The following is a 17,769-nucleotide window of genomic DNA, read 5'->3' as shown; positions in this document are numbered from 1 at the left end:
AGGCTCAGGGCGCCGGTGTCACAGTTCTGTGCATGGTCACGCATCACTGCCTGGCTAGGGAGCCACAGTGCTGTATGAGATGGAGGGACATGAAGGTGCAGGGAGAAAGGTCACCACCTCAACTCACTTGTCAGGAATCAGCAACAGACCCAGTACTGCCCTACGGGACTCATGAGGTGTAAGGCCTGCAAGGAATTAAAAATCTGTGCCTTGTGCCTTCCCCTGCCCTTATGAATTAAATCCTATTTTTTTTCTGTTTTGTATTGATAGTCAAAGCAGGGAAAATCCTAGAAATGCCCTTTCACCCTATGCCATCTCCTTCAAAATTGCACAATGCTCAGAGCCCAGCTCCAAACACAGATTGAAACCATGATATGAGAGTTGCTGGTAAGGGCTGCACAGAAACCCACTACAGGCTTTGGAAGGAAACCAAGAAGGAAGAAAAGAAAACATTCAATGCCTGTCTAGACTTCATATCACCAAAACTGAACCTCATTTCCACAGGTGGCCATGAGAGGATGGTAATTAAGATTAGCTACAAGGTGGCACCTGCCAGCTCTGCTGCACAATCAGCCTCCCAAACTTCATCTCTCCCATGCCTCCATCTCTCCTCTCTCATGTCTCCATCTCCTCTCTCATGCCTCCATCTCTCCTCTCTCATGCCTCCATCTTCTCTCTCGTGTCTCCATCTTCTCTCCCAGGTCTCCATCTCTCCTCTCTCGTGTCTCCATCTCCTCTCTCTCATGTCTCCATCTCCTCTCTCATGTCTCCATCTCCTCTCTCATGTCTCCATCTCCTCTCTCATGTCTCTATCTCTTATCTCTCATGTCTCCATCTCTCCTCTCTCATGTCTCCATCTCCTCTCTCATGTCTCTATCTCCTCTCTCTCTCCTGTCTCTATCTCCTCTCTCTCTCATGTCTCTATCTCCTCTCTCTCATGTCTCTATCTCCTCTCTCTCATGTCTCTATCTCCTCTCTCTCATGTCTCTATCTCCTCTCTCATGTCTCCATCTCCTCTCTCATGTCTCCATCTCTTCTCTCTAATGCCTCCATCACTCTTTTCAACAAGAACAAGTTAGCACACCTGTGAGATTTAGATGTTGCCCTTCCTAGGGCAGCATCATCTGCTTTGAGTGATCATTGGTGAGAAACTTGAAAGCAATTTTAAACTGTCCTCAGAAGATATTTATTTAGCTAATCATTAATACTAACTCTGTGGGTTGTGATATTTAGAATGAAAAGCTAAAAATACTTCAAGTTTCTAAACATGCTGCCATGGGAAAGAGCCGATTGTGGTGTGACTATGGAAAGGGCCTCCACGAGGAGCAGCAAACTTTGAAAAATGCAGGCAAGAGGGTTTGCTCCTGAATGGGTTAGCTCAGCATCTCCCGAGATGTGACAAGCATCTCATCTGCAGTGTGCAACAACATCCTATGTAGGTCATGAACAAAACTATATAGAATGGCTGTGTATTTCTTTAGAAGTTTCAGTGAGGGTATAGTTCCACATGAAGCCCATGGTTTTACCAGTATTGTTGTTAGGATGAGACCATCATAAAAGAAGCAAGGTGACTAAATGAAAAACATTAATAAATGTTAAGCAACTAATGCCACAGGTGCTCACGGACATGGCAAAAACATACAACAGTGGCATGTCAGGGACTCAGAATCAGAAGCATGTCCCTGTCGCTCATGACAACTCCTGTGGTTACCAACAGTCTCCACATTCTTTCATCTTATTTCAGCTTGGCTAATAGAATATTTGAACTTACTTCTTTTCATTAATTCCGATAGCTAGACAGTGAGTTTCTCCTTTCATAAGCTGTGGAAGGCCACACATAAGCAGAGATGCCTGGATCCCCATGATTATGGTCAGGCAGGAGACACGAGGAAGAATGATAACACAGTTTTATAGTTGCAGGCCAATGGAGAATCCTTTCAGGTCAACAGGGGACCTATTAAACCACTCTGACCTTATATATGAGATACTTAATAAGCACCTATACAATAGACTGCTGGAATAAAGAAATGAGAAATGAGTACTTCATCATAGCCTAACTTTACAAGCATTACCCAAATAGTCCCAAGAGTAAACCTCCACAGGCAGACACAAGAAAACTGTAGCCCTAGGGATGACACCTACCTTGGGCACATTCTTCACATGAAAAAGTATATTTTGGAAGGAGTGTCCATCATTGAGCTGCAAGACTACAACATCAGATGTGCTGTTTGAGCCATCATGAGCATAGAGGAGGAGGCCTCTGGAGAGTTCATCCAGATGGAACTCATAGACGGGGGCTGCAGGGGCTGGAAGTGTTTGGAGCAATTGGCCATGACGTGGAGGATCAAGCACATTCATGACCACATCCTGTGGGTTGTCATCATCCCGGATGTCAAGCAGCTGGGTAGTGATGGCTGCCTGTTCTCCTTTGTTGATGTGGAGAACCTCATTTCTCAGCACATATGGGGCCTGTGGAGTGGAAGAAAAGTGAGAAGAAGAGCCATTGAATAGTTGACGCAGGACAAGACAGCAGTGTATCTAACTTGATTAGACTCCTTTAAGAAAATCATGGAAGTGCCAACCTATTCCATGAAAAAAATTACTTGTCAGGAGTGTGGTGGCCACAGTGACTGGAGTTATTTTGTGTCTCTGGATTTTAGAGGTTTCTCAGCTACTTAAAAACCAGAGTTTTGATACAATGCCATCTGCAAGTGCTACTTGCTTCTGGGTTTCTAAATGTCTCAGCCATCTTGGATTGTACCACACCCCCTGCACTTGCAGGAGAACACAGCTCAGATGTTAGGAAACACAATCACATGTCTGAATCCAGGAGGTAAGTAATTCAGAGCTTTGGGAGGCAGACGCTTCACTCTAGGCCATACCGAAACAGGCCGACACAGTGGCATAAGTCCATTCACTGAATCCATGATATTACCAGTCCCTCTTGGTAACATTCTTCCACTTTGATCCATATCTCGGCAGAGCCCCACCCCAATTCAGCCTATAAAGCCATACAAGATCCAAGACCATGGCCTGGTAAGACAACCACCTAATTCATGTCACGCCGCTAACACAGTAAAGTTAATATGTCTTCCTAAGAATTGTCAGGTTGTTCCTGTTACCTTAGGAAGCAGATAAATATTCCTCTTCAGAGATAAAAGTTAATGAACCATTGTAGAGCACACACACACACACACACACACACACACACACACACACACACATCAGGAGGGAGGGCAAGGGAAAGAGGAAGGTGGGGAAGAAGGTAAGGGGAAGAGAGAGAAGGAAGGAGGGAGAGTGAGAGTGAGAGCAAGAAGGGGGGGAGGGAGGGAGGGAGAGAGAGAGAGGCCAGAAGTCGAGGAAAATGCTATCTTAGCTTTTATGTTTGAACTGTCTAGGATTTTCCTCAACACAGTGCCTTCTGCAACCCCAATGACTTAAAACCACACAAGCACCCTACTCCCAGCCTCCTGGAAGTCACAATCATCCATCATCATAATATGTAACTAATCCATCACTATAATAATCACACTACTGTGCAACTACTCAAGATTCCCAGGTGAGAACTCTCACACTGTGAGTGAGCCTATGTAGAGAAATGAATAGACCCTCACAGTCTGAAAAGGGAAAGGTCAAGGATGATATATAAAAAACAATCTACAAACAGAACATACCAAACTAACTTACAAGAGAAAAATCTCAGGGTCAAGATGACAGCAAAATATTACACACACTTACAATAACTAGAAGAAGTTAAACTTCCTTCTAAAATTCCATCTTCAAAAAGTTAAACTGATAAGAGTGCATCATATAATAAATAAAAATGAAACATGCCATTGTTGTTTGTTCACTTGACTGTGGAGAAACAGACAAAACCCAGAAAACTGTGGGAACACACCATCTCATAGTAGAAGGTTGTCGGTCAATATCTACCCCAGATCTTTCATTGGCCAAACTGTATTATGCCCAGACACAAAAAGCAAAAGCAAGACATCTGAGTTTAGGAACTCAAGAACGTCTAAGCCACTGAGTCTCAAGACTCGCCCATGTTTACAGAGTTATATTATTAGCTTTAATTAAAGCAAGATTTATACACTTACCTTAGGGCCGGTTTCTAATCTCTCCTCAGTGATGTCACCTCTGATGTGACAGTACCATTAAGAAGAGCTAAGGCAGGTATCATTGTCACATGGCAGTTTCTTCTGCCGTAGGCTTACATTATTACTCATGGTCTATGACTTTACTTTGGGACTGAAGACATGAGGTCTTGGTATTTGGTATCCTGTTTCTGAATATGATATCTCATCCTCTTGTTCAATGAACAGAGATAAATATACAAAACTAGTATATCCTCAGACTAATCACAGTGCCCCAAGTGAGCATTCTATAGCTCTCTCTCTGTGTGTGTGTGTGTGTTTATTCTTTTTGCACATTTCACTCTGTATGGATTATGATCTGCGAGTACAACTTCTTGGGGTAGCGAGGAGACATGAATGTCAAAGGCCATGTTCTTGAATTTCCTTGCCTCTTCAATGATTTCCTTGGGTCTATGTTTGGCTCTTCACCACAATGACACTTCATTGAAGCAGATTCCTAATGGGATGCTCTAAGTACTGTAACTATGATAGCCCTGGGAGGGTCTATGGAGAAAATTGATTGCCCTAAGAACAAAGGAAACACAACTGGAGCAGTTTTTAGTTACTCTGCAGGGCTAGCCTCGAGTTCAGTTCATCAAGGGGCCAACCTCAGAACCCAGACTGTGACGCCAGCTCTACAGGCACAAACCTTGGCTTTTATTAGCCAGATCATTTCAGAAGAATGAGCTATTCTCCGGTCCCTTAGATTTCTCCTCTGTAAACAGGGGACACTATTTCACAGGATCGGCATGCAATTCAACTCAGCATCATGTGAAATACACACAGGGCAGAGGCACAAGAAGAAATTATTATTGTCAATGTTATTATCCAAAGAACTAAAAATGAATCAAATGGCATTCCATGGGAAAACCAGGAGAACATCAGCTCAGCTCAATCATTTGTGTTAAAGTTTCAGGAACGCTGGCATTGTCCTCGAGGACCAGTGGGGGATGTCAACTTGTGCACTGTTGGGCACTTTTATTACCTGAGTTGAAAATGCTTCTATGCTGATCAGCTGTGGCTCCGAGAAGAATTGCTGGTCGCTAATTTTCAAGGAAAAGTAGCCTTTCCTAAGGAAGTCCCCAAGGAAGAAGTGAGAGAACATGATTATTCCATTAGTTTTTAGAAAGACAAAGGATTAAAATATTTTCAAGCTGTATTCACACAACAATTGAGATCAAATCATTACAGTCATACAATATCTGCATTGTAATCAGAAAGTACCAAAGATGAAACCAGTCAAAAACACTCCTCATGGGGCTGGCTGGGTGGTTCAGTGGGTAAAAGCATTTGCCATGCAAGTCTGGTGACTTCAGTTCCTCGAATGGCATGGCAGAAGGAGAGAAATGACCTTGAAAGTCATCCTGTGACCTCCACGTGTGTGTCATGACACACAAGTCCCTGAAATCATTCATACTCACATCCCTCACCTACACACATGCACACAGAAATAACACACTTTTGAAAATACTTTGTTCTCTAAGGTCTCATAGTAACACAAAAATAATGCAGCTGAGCTGGGCATGGTGATGAATGCCTTTAATCCCTCCAATGTTAGTAAGACAGAGCCAGATGGATAGTTCCAGAACACTCAGCGCCACACAAGAGAAATCCTGTCTCAAAACAAAACAAAACAGAATAACACATCTGCTTTGTTTCATATTTTTTAAAGATGAACACAGACACACAGACACACACACACACACACACACACACACACTTGCTTGTTGGTTCAGTAGTGGTTAAACAAGTTAGAGAATGGTTAAACTGAAGAATGGAAAGGAATCCTATAGCTCCACCAGCTTTTAATGGCACCCTTAGTCCAGCAATCCCTGTAGCACAAATCCTAAAAGTTCTTATTAATAAAATCAGACCTGAAGAAGTATTGGGGTGAATGCTGGAAGATCAGAGATGCAGAACAAGCCACAGCCACCTAACCTTGCCAATTCCTCAGCTGATCCTGTTTCCTGAGACTGGAAGCTTCTGAGTCCTCATCCGAATAGGTCTCACCTGAACTTCTGCTAAAAGCCCAAAAGTTTAACCAGCTCTAGTTCCTGGTCCTCATGCCTTATATACCTTTCTGCTTTCTGCCATCACTTCGTGGGATTAAAGGCCTGAGTCACCGTGCCTAGCTGTTTCTAGTATGGCCTTGAACTCACAGAGATCCGGATGAATATCTGCCTCCTAAGTGATAGGATTAAAGACATGTGTACCACCATTTTCTGGCCTCTATATCTAGTGGCTGTTCTGTTCTCTGACCCCAGATAAGTTTATTAGGGTGCACAATATTTTGGGGGAACATAATACCACCACATTTCCCCTTTTTTGTCTAAAATTAAAAAACCTTATAACTAATACAAGAAAAACTATCCAATATGTATATACAATATATACAGTCAAGAATTACATTAACAATGTCTAGTCCACCAACATTTGACAGATTCAGACAAAAAAAAACTCCATTATATATATTAACAAATCCCTCCCCACACTTCTTCCAAATTCTTGTGGGTGGGCCCCAACAATGTTTGAAGTACTGGGCTACATGATGCCATTTCTAGCTCCCTACCCTCTCCTTACACCCATTTACTGAGGATACTCCTAAGAAGAGATGGCTGGATCATCTCTGAAAACTTGGGAGTGGTCTGTTAGCCAAGAGGCAGTCTGACCATCTGACTGTGGCTAATCATCACCTCGTATGTTGATGAGAATGTGGGACAAGCAATGTAGGAATGGGGTGAATGACACCTGTGAGCAGACATGGAACAAGAACTGAGTCCTACTTCCATAAATTAGTTCTAGCTCCTGAGCTTACCTTGGAGCAATTGCTCTTGAGGTATGAGCCACCTCTGCAATGTTAGGAAGTCTTATTATTTATTTTGCTTAGTCAAAATTGATTCTAGTACTTGTAGCCAAAAAGACCCGGTGAAGGCTCAGTCTGTTGTGGGTTGACTTCCTACCCTAGACATCTAATAGCTTCAGACCCTGTTAGGAGGGAAGGCAGAGTTGTCTCCCCCGACAAGGCAAGCACAGCTCACTGCTGACTGGTGAAATGTGCGGAAGGTACTCTTGGAACTATATGTGGGTAGATCCAGAAAGCAACTGCAGAAACCAAACATTACATGTTGTGTTTCCAGTCACATGGCATTTGAGAAAGAGTAAAACTATAGAGGCAACAAACAAACAAACAAACAAACAAACCAGGTCACAGTTGCCAGAGACTGGAATGAAGGGAATAACTAATTTTTTTTTAAGGAGACCAGAGTAGGGTTGGAACTGTTTTCTACCTCAACAATGATCGCAGTAACAACACTGTACATATTTGTTTATGCTCGTGGAACAGAACACTTTAAAACAGAATTTCACTGACTGGGAATTCTAGCTCGGTGTACCAAGCATCAGAGACCTTCCTGCTCCTCCTCCCAGTTTTCCTCCCTTCATTTTCCGGCCCATTTCAGTTCTGCCCCTCCCCAGTCCCCCTCTAAGTGTCCAGACAATATGACCCACAGAACCAGGAGGAAATGAATTTTGGTGGCACTGAAGTCCCACTAAGAGCCCCACATCTCAGTCCGTCACAGCTGCTCTGGCTACATTTACCTATTGGCTCTTACTACACAAGAGCCGTCTAAGCCCAAACAAACTCAGGTCTCAAGCATTCTTATCTTCATCATGGCCAGAGCTTTGATGAAAACATAAAGAAACACACGTGTACGTCAGATTGACTCCCTTTGTTTCATTGAGAGACAAAAAATTTTATGTTTCATGCATCTCTCCCAATCTTGTTCTACTATTTTTGTCATTTCATTTGGGTTTTTTTTTGATAAAGAAAATGCAATATTAAAAGGGATGTTCATCCCAAGAAAGAGTACTGCAAGAATTCCTAAATTGCTGAGTTTTATCCCATTTAAGAGTGCAAAGCTAATTCTACAAGAAATTGGGTGACGTGTGGAAAAAGTTAAGTAGACAAGACGGTTAGCTTCGGTTGTCTATGGTACTTTGCATTTTTCCACAAATGACTTCAAGGCAAATGGCTCCAGATTCAGAGCTTGTGTAGCTCTGTGAGTGTGGTACTGTGTGTGCACATAATTGTGTGCATATGCATGTGTGTGTGAGCGAGACGGTGTGTGGGGGGCAAGATTCAGATACTTAAGAGCTATACTTATACTTTCAACCAAAACAAGCCCAGGTGGTGGAGAAGGATTTGGGGGAGTGCCTGGATGGCACGAAACACTCCAGAGCAGTGTGAGCTTGCTGTACAGTAATCTCCATCCCTCGAGGATGGGAGCATGTTCGTTATTACTAGAATGCTAGGGAGGCAGAATCATCGTAGCTAAAGGCGTGGTCTGGGGAGTTGGAGAGTGTTGGCTTGGAGGACCAGCTCACTACTTACACTCATACTCTCCAGGCAGTAGAGTGGGAACACAATTTACCCATGGAGTGCTTAACATAATTCCTGGCTCAACTTGAGCACTCAATAAATGTTGGTTGTTCTTGCTCCTATGATATGATCGGTGCAGATTACTGAAATCATCAGCCCTGAGCAATGATCGGAAAACTGCCGTCTTTTTCCTTCCTACATATCTTTTAGCCTAAATCTCAACCAGTCAATCAATAAAAGCCGTAAGAGAAACCCCCATGTTTAGAGATGGCCGTAGGAAATATTCAGATGTATCCTTATCCCTGCTTCATGGGCTTCAGTCCCTTGTTCGCACTCAGTCTGTGGGAGTTATCTGGGCTAACCAAGCAGAGCTGGGTGACAGAGAACACAGGCTAATCTTCAGTGGTGGTTTCTGAGGATTTACTCTGCTAATTATAACTCTATATTTGCCTGGGTTCTTGTTAATGTTCAATTGCATTCCGGAAGCATATGTCAGCCGAGGTAGGGAAGACAGCCAGAAATGTGAGTAGCACCAGGGGGAACCTGGATCACGCTTAGAAATTAGCCACAATTAATCTCATAAAGTGGATAACAAAAAGTTAAGTATGACTCTAAGTTTTCTTCCCAAATTCTAGGCGCCCAAGAACACCCTGACACACCAATCTTCCATCCTTTACCTGCCCAGGGCTCTCTAGCATTGCCCTCATGTGGAGGAAGCAGCTCCAGCACCTGCCTATATAACACGTTTTGCTTCTGTGGGGCCAAAAACCTGGGTAATTATACTCAGAATTTTCCCGTCACACCAGAGAATTACCCATAATTATGTGATAAAATGAAAATGCCTCAAACAGAAGCGTGCGCTCGGAGCAATTACAGGGGGAGGATGACAGGCAGCTGGAAGCATTTGTGGAGTATCGATCTTTCCCGATGGGAAGGGATGTTATTAAGAGAGAGGTTGGGGGTGGACTGGCTGAGAGAGGATGGAAGGAGATAACAGGCGAAGAGCAGTGTAGCTCACCTGAGTTTCTCTCTGCTGTGTGCAAAGCGCACTTTCTTGTCATTCACATCTGTCCAGCTAAAATGGCCAGCCTTTTCCAGCTGGACCTCTTTGCCATTCCTTGAGAGCAGCAGCTGACCGTTGGTGGGCGTGCTCACAACGTGGAACAGAAGATCTTCCACTCTGCCATCTTGGTGTTGGATGTTCAGGAGAGAAAAGTCCAGTGGCTTCATTGAACCGATTCCAAGGGTCAAGGAGCCATTCACGTGCAGACTTGGAGTGTACATTTTGTCTGGAAAATGTATGAACCTAAAGGTCAGACTTGTCATAGTCATTAATTGGATTCTAGGTATTTATTTTAAAGAAAGGGGCCTTTAATGCTAATTCGGAGGTATACAGAGCAGATCTAGGCTATTCTACAACATCAGCATCCTTCTACCCTGTCTGGATGCACATGAGGATAACTAGAGCTTAGATAGAAGAGTTAGATTGTATACTTGTTGGAAGATAATTTAGAAACAAATTATAAAAAAGCTAGCAATTATTGTTTGGGCACAGCAAAAATAGTATAAGATACAAATGAAAAATAAACAAATTAATTGGCATTGTTAAAATTAAAAACATTTGTATTTCAAAACACTGACATAAAAAGACAATCTCCAGAATGGGAGAAAATGCAAATCTTTAATCTGAGGGGGAAAAGACTTGTATCCAGAACACATAACAGGTTTTTATATCTCAACAATGTAGGACAAACTAAAAATGCATAAGGAATGGAATAAGCTTTTCTCTGGAGATCCACACACAAAAGGCCAATAATCACATAAACAGGTACCTGTGGTGGTATTGTGTTCCCCAAAATATCGTGTACCTTAATAAACTTATCTGGGGTCAGAGAACAGAAAAGCCACTAGTTAGGCAGTGATAGCACACGCCTTTAATCCTAGCATTCCAGAGACAGAAATCCCTCTGGCTCTCTGTGAGTTCAAGGCCACATTGGAAACAGCCAGGCATGGTGACTCACGCCTTTAATCCCAGGAAGCCAGCCTTTAATCCCAGAGAGTGGTGGTAGAAAGCAGAAAGATATATAAGGCGTGAGGACCAGAAACTAGCAGCATTTGGTTGGTTAAGCATGTGGCTAGTTAAGCTTCAGGCTTTCGAGCAGCAGTTCAGCTGAGAGCCATTCTGGATGAGGACACAGAAGCTTCCAGTCTGAGGAAACAAGACCAGCTGAGAAGTTGGCCAGGTGAGGTTAGCTGTGGCTTGTTCTGTCTCTCTGATCTACCAGCATTGACCCCAATAACTGGCCTCGGGTTTGATTTTATTAATAAGAACTTTTAAGATTCCTGCTACAGGTACCCACCATTAGTTGCCAGAATGGAAATCAAAACCACAACTATATGACACTTCACTTCTCTTAGGACAGACAATAATAATTGCTGGCAAGATGTGAAGAAATTAGAATCCTCACATATTGCTGATAAGTATGTAAAATAGCACAATAAATTGGAAATCTAGTCAGTTCCTCAAATAAAATAGAGTTATCATGTGCCCCAACAACACTACTGGTAGATGCCATGGAGAAATATAAGAATATGCCTACACAAAGATTTGCCTGTGGATGTTCATAATAACACCACTCAAAATAGTCAAATTGAGGAAACAATTGGTGAAAAAATAAAGAAAGGCTGTGTGTGTGGCTCCGTGGCAGTGCCTGCCTACCGTGTACAGGTTCACTATTCAGTATTAAAACAAAAACAGAGGTGAAGAAGTAAATAGATCAGAAGAATGTGGTGTATTCATAAAATGTATTTATAGTCACCATAAAACTAGAAAGGAATGCTATACTGATGCAGGCTATAACATGGACACACTCTGACATGAGGCCAGATGTGGAAGCCAGATATGAAAGGCCATGTACTGTGTGAGTCTATTGATGGGAAATGTCTAGAGTAGGCAAATCTACAAAGACAGGGAGTAAATTAGTGATTGCCAGAGGCTGAAGTGAAGGGAAATGGACTTAGATTGCTAAAGGTTATGAAGTTCCCTTTTAGGCTGATGAAAATGTTCTGGAATTAGATATTAAGGACTGCCACACAACTTTGTGAATATACTAAAGAAAATCACTAGGTAATATAATTTAAAGGATAGTTTTTTTTGTATAGGTTATGCCTTAATAACTCGAATAAGGATTCATATAGGGATATTTTATAATAGTAGAGACACACTTGGGCTGAACTGCTGAAGGTTCTGAATTAGATGTTCTGAGATGGATCTCATTAATTTTATAGACTCTCCAGGCAATGCTAATGAGCTGGCAGGTTTGAAAACCAGTCTTTCCCTGACACACTTGTCACGTTAGATCCATCGAGAGTAAGCAAAGAGACAGGTGTCTGATATCATTCCTAGAAGAGTCCCAGTTAATCCGTAGAGAAAAGGAGTCAGAATTCCTGGGAAGTACATACACAGTGTCATCAAATTTTGATTGTCTCTGTCCACATGAAACATCTGATGGATTAGGGTCTTCAACAATGACGTAGAACTCATCTTTTCTACTCAAGGTATTTAGTCAAGGTCTTTATCTGGCAGTGTTTGCTCCCTTCTGAGGACAACTTGGGGACACCAAGTTTCATGGGGATGACTTCTACATAAAGTTATTCTAATGAAAGTGAAATCCATTTTCACAAGTTGACGTGTATGGTATCCCAAGAGGCTTTAGCTGACTCACAAGCACTGGAAGGTCCCAGGAAGATTCCCATAAAGGAGGCCAGAGATACATTAATTTTCTTTGTAAAAACTCTAATATCTTTGGAGATCAAAACTGTGGAGACAGATATGTGTTTGGCTGTCAGTATTAAAAAATGTCCTGTATCAGTGCTGGGGTTGAGGCTCAAGGGTATTATTAGCCTAGCATGCATAAAGCCCTAGATTCAATCCCCAGTACTGTCAAAAAAACAAAAACAAAAACAAAAAACCCTTCATGTTATTCATTAACAAAACCCAGAGAACTCTAGGCCATAGTACAACCCTCGAGCTTTATAGGCCTAAAAATCTTACAGGGTTCAAGACTGGTCTGAATTTAAATCCATGTCTCTTTGCTTTTAAAGTGAGATGTCTGTTCTGTGTTGAGACAGATCCTTCCTAATAGAGCACCTTCCAATCGACTGACTTCAGACACGTGCACTTAATGGAGCAGTCTCCTCACACTATTCATTTAGAACTTCTCTCCACTGTGTGCATAAAAGATGTACCACTGTACCTCGGCAGAATTAGCTAAACAAGTTCCCATGAACACAAACAATGCATTAGACATGTAATATATACATCATTTCCTAAAGCATGGCTGCAATTCAAGAACACATCTAAGCTTACACCAAATTTCTTCTCTGATAGTTATGACTTTTAAGGTGCAGATCACTTCTTTTATCCCAAGATCAAAGAAATTAGGAGTTAGGTTTTCCTCATTGCCTATGTGTTACAAATAGCGCGCCTTAGGGAGCACCGGGGGTTTCCACCCCACAGGAATGCTGAGTTTCACAGAACAGGTGTCAGCCGCATCTGGAGACCCATCATTTGCACAGAGAAATGACTGCTAACATCACCAGACAGCCAGCAGAGATGAACTTACCAGCGCAGCTTTCATTAGATGGGTGGCCAGAGAAACCGGGGACACAGGTGGCCATGCAAAGGCCGCTCTTCAGAAAGAAGTCATGGTCACATAAGTGACACCGATCTCGGTGGCTGCATTGCAAGCATCCCCGAGGACAGACTGCCAAGGAGAAAACACATGTAAGGCACAGCTGAGGCACACCTCCTGGTAGGACCACACAGGGACAGAAAGGGACAGCGACCAGAAGAGCTAAAGCACCAGCAACAAATAAATGCCCCCCTCGCTGTAACGAAAGAGCATGCAGTTTCCCTGTTGATATTGGTAGGGAGCCAATCTTGCATCAGGAGGAAATGGAATCGCTAGGTCCACTGCTCAATTTATACAAATGTCACCTAAAGAACACTGCATATGGACAGATGTTCCTAAAGGCTTACTGGCTTGTAAGAGGCGGTGTTTAGAGAGACTAAGAGCATAGACTCCTCTGGTGGTATCATTCCTTCTCCACCTCTTACCAGCTGTGACCCTGGACAAGAGACTTTTACAGTCCGGGCTGCAATGTTCTTGTCCTGACAATGAGTAGAAATAGAACCTAATACAGACAAGAGTTGGGAATTACAAGCACTAAAATCTGAAGTGCCAGGAACACCGGAAGGGCTCAACTGCTCTACTACACCACTCTTCACTCTTCCTGTGATTGTTGCTATAATAGCTCTGTTGCTGCAGAGCGAGAATGGGGCCAGTAGTATTAACCGCATCCAGAGAGCTGCTGTTGAGAGAACCATTGGGCTTCTTCTTTGGATCAAGTTAATAACCTCTGAGAAGACAGAGTGCTTCATGCCTAATTGTCCTGCTTCCTTGGTTGGGATTTATTACGGTGAAGCTATACAGGACAATGTAAAGGGTCCCCTGGACTGGAATCAGAAATCTAGGGTTTAACACTTCAAAGTCTCTTTTGTTTTTACGCTTGTAAAACAGGATTCTTACTGTCGATCATATTTCACCAAGTCATTGTGCATATTAAATGAGATATTACAGATGAAGAAAATGCAGAGAAATGTAAAACTCAATGAGTTCTTCGCAAAGTACTCAGCAAAGACTCAAGTTACCTGTGCTTCTTAACGGCATTATTATTAAACACCAAGTATTCTTTCTAGAGGGTGCACTGGGCAACAGTTCTCAATAGAAATGAGAGCAAATGGGATTTTTTTCTTGGATGACCCCATACAACAAGGAGGTTAAGACTTTGGGTTTAACTTCAGGTTAATCATAAAAGCTCCAGTATTTCTCACTAAATTACTGCCTAAATCCTATTCTTCAAAGGTATAATATCAATGTTGGGGTCATGAATGATTTAGCCTACATGCTGAAAATTCTATGCCCATATCAATATGGCTGATCCACTCTTAATGGATGCTTCACAGCCATTCAATATAAGCTTTGCATTCCAAAAAATGTTGGCCTCATTCCCACAAAGACCTTTAGGAACAATATTGATTCCTGAGAGAGAATTATTGGGCTGCATTCCTGTATCCTGTTTAACCAGCACTTGGCAGACATACATGGGAAGCTATCAATTACTTAGCCCAGGCTCCCTGACCTTTATCCTGAGTCTATGTTAGATGCTCATGGTTACCTGAGAATCAGTGCATGTGACTTACTGGCTTCCCTGAGTTCTTCCCAAAGCACTCAGCAAAGACTCAAGTTACCTATGCATTTGTGTCTTGCATGATCTGCAAAGTATCCTTTCCCACATTCTTGGACACACTGGGCTTGGGAGAGGAGGAATGGTTCTTCACAGCGTGTGCACTCATGGGGACCTTGGCACTGGAGACAGTGGTTACTGCAGCCTGAAAGATAAAAGTCAACAGGAATCCATGTCATTTTCCAAGTAGGCTCTGGGCACTTGCGGCAAGGGTCAGGTAGCAATAAGACCCTTACACTAGGCAAAGCACTCCAGGAGGAGTGAGGGACCCCGGCTCCTGGTTGCGACTGCTACAACCATCAGTGGAAGACTTGGGACTAGGCTCTCTACCTCTACAAACCTCCATGTTCTTCCTACATAACAGAAGTGAAAACATTGTCCCAAACTCCTCCAAGGGCGTTTTGGATCACATAATGGAAAACGCTAGATAAATACTAAAGTGATTGGCAAATATTCATTTCTACTAAATTATTTATCAGTCTTTCCTTTGGTCCAAATTCCCAGGTATACAAAGTTTTCTATCTAGAGAACAGGGTTGTTAAACGTTAAAGGAAACTGAAATTAAGAGCTGACATAAATACGTTTGTGTGGGCGTATAACTCCGTGGTTGTCATACTGACATCAGATTTGAGCATATGTCTACTAGGGTGTGGGTGAAGGAAAAGGAACTTGTCACTGATAACAAGGATAGCCCCGAGGAAGGAAGCCAGGACCAGCAGAAAGGCCAAATGAAAATTAGCTCTGGGCTCCGTAGAAATCATAGATAGATACTTACGCTTGCAGAAGCCCGCGTCCCGGTAGTGCCCCGGTGAGCACTGCTCCATGCACACCCCGTCTTGGAGAACATAGCCATCCATGCACTGCAGGCAGTCTGTCCGAAGAGGCCCACTACAGGCATTGCAACTCCAATCACACTCTAGAAAGAAAGCCTACATTAGATCGGCTTCCTTTCCGTCCTTTGTTAGTCCCAGCAACCCACTTAGGGGGCCACGGTCTGTGGCCGTGAGGGGTAACATGAGGACAGCACAAGAGGGCAGACAAGCAGATAAGCGAGCTGTCACAGAGCCCCGGCTTGTAGACGTCTACATGTTTCTCTGAGGTTTAGCGTTTCCTAATTATGTCAGACACGGGCATGTACAAGGAGCGGCCCAAGCCTGTGCAGAGCCTGCTTGTCAACAGGGCTCCTGCTGGAGAGTCAGAGCAACCTGGCCTTCTTCCAGGGGCACACCTCAGCCTCACGCCACCCCAGCTCTTCATGCCAAACCTACCCTAGGGAGCAAGGTTGCCCCACAGACCTAATCCTGACCTCCTCCAAATACTCAGGGCTCACGCGGTACAGAGATATCACGGCCGTAACTAAGAAGGCTGCTGCCATGGCTCACACCAGATTCCTGCCTCTTCCTGTTGAAAACCTGATGCGGACCGCATAGGAGAAAGAATAAATGATGTGTAAAGGAACCCTCCAGGGAGAAGGGGATTGCTAGACAGCTGACGACCTGATCTAGGGCAGAACCAAGTTGTTTGAATGTCCCTTCCTTCAACAAGCACCTATAGGGACACAGTTCACTGCCTCTGGAGAATATAAAAGTGAGACATGCAGACTCTGGCGTCCAAGAGCGTGTGCTGCGGGAAGGCCAGCCTTGGATGTGAACCTCAACAGTCCGGGAGATAGTTAAAACTATCCATCACGCTCAGCCTCGGAGCTATTGGGTTGGGGGTCTTGAGGGCTGGGGCACAGGGAAGCTTCTCTTATTGATGATCTGCTGTTATAATCACGGTCGTGTTTGTGGCTGGCATTTTGATGTCCCAGGAAAAACTGACGCAATTGGACAGCTCATGTTCAAGAGATAATATTCTAGCTGCTCTTCCATACCTGGGCGATGGCAGGGAACAGCCTGGTGAAGTATGTGAGCTTTGAAGTTGGGCAAGTCTATTAAATGATCATTTTGCTGAGGTTCCTCTGCATTTTCCTGCCTATCTTCCTTAATTCATTGGAGCTTGAATTAAACATACGCTAGTACCCATTTACTAAGGCCATAGGAGAGGCAAAATGAAACAATGAATGTAAACAATCAGCACAGAGGCTAGAGGTGGGGCTCAGTGGTACAGCATGCACTTAGGATCCATGGGTTCCTCACTTCACTTACAATAACTAGGCAAGTGCAATGCCCAGTACGCATGAGCTGCTCAACAGAGTTTTGTTGAGTAACTGTTTTTCTTAGAGAACATATTTCCACTCAAGGCTCTCTCAAGCCCATTTTCCTACCCAGCTATGAATCTGGAAGGACTCGTCTCTCTATTCCTTCACACAGTATTTCTAAGTCCTTAGGTAGCAGGTACATGTGCAAGACGGGACATATGCTCTGACGGTTTATAAAATTAATCTCCTTCATTTATTTGGTTGAATCGGTCCTGAGGGAAAATGACTAGAAACAGAGCCTTAAAAGCCAGCACAGTTATGAAATCATTTACAAGGTGGAGGATCTGAAAGAATCTTGGTTTTTCACCACAAACTGACAGCCCCTGGTTAGAAAGAAAAGAACAGAAAAGCTCCTGCGGTCGTGAACATGGAAGACCACCTAAGTTGACAACCAAGTTGAGATTCTTAGAATGGAAAGTGTGCGGGGTGCCTAGAGCTTCCCGGGTTTACATGACAGGCATTTGACCTCTGTTTGGAGCTGCACCTTCTCTGCCAGAGCCAGGGGGTTAGAAGGAAACATGGAGAGAAGCTAGCCTAAGAGGAGACAAGGAAAATAGTCAAACACTGTTCTTTCCCTGCTGAACTCGGCCATAAGAAGTCCAGCTACTGATGAACCAGGAAAAGATACATGGTGTTTTTACACATTTGAGTATGTTAAGGAGAGATATAACAATTCTTGACTTCATTAAGCTTACAGTCAAGCAAATCAGGGCTGCAAATGCAAACACTCACAGGCCCAGGGAGGT

General features: G+C 43.3%; 1 protein-coding gene across 1 annotated transcript in view; it reads right to left on the bottom strand.

Moving 5' to 3' along the window:
• Positions 1 to 17,769, bottom strand: part of Fras1 (Fraser extracellular matrix complex subunit 1) — a 337,326-nt gene that overhangs the window by 131,630 nt on the left and 187,927 nt on the right. The window contains exons 23-28 of the mRNA XM_037208856.1: positions 15,599 to 15,739; positions 14,828 to 14,968; positions 13,140 to 13,280; positions 9,533 to 9,803; positions 5,122 to 5,206; positions 2,143 to 2,469 (exon numbers count right to left, since the gene is read on the bottom strand). Coding sequence (XP_037064751.1) covers positions 2,143 to 2,469; positions 5,122 to 5,206; positions 9,533 to 9,803; positions 13,140 to 13,280; positions 14,828 to 14,968; positions 15,599 to 15,739 — 1,106 coding nt within the window. The remainder of the gene's footprint in view (positions 1 to 2,142; positions 2,470 to 5,121; positions 5,207 to 9,532; positions 9,804 to 13,139; positions 13,281 to 14,827; positions 14,969 to 15,598; positions 15,740 to 17,769) is intronic.

The sequence above is a fragment of the Peromyscus leucopus genome, chromosome 10, assembly GCF_004664715.2.
Source record: "Peromyscus leucopus breed LL Stock chromosome 10, UCI_PerLeu_2.1, whole genome shotgun sequence".
Classification (NCBI taxonomy): domain Eukaryota; kingdom Metazoa; phylum Chordata; class Mammalia; order Rodentia; family Cricetidae; genus Peromyscus; species Peromyscus leucopus.
This window is presented reverse-complemented; position numbering and strand designations above follow the sequence as displayed.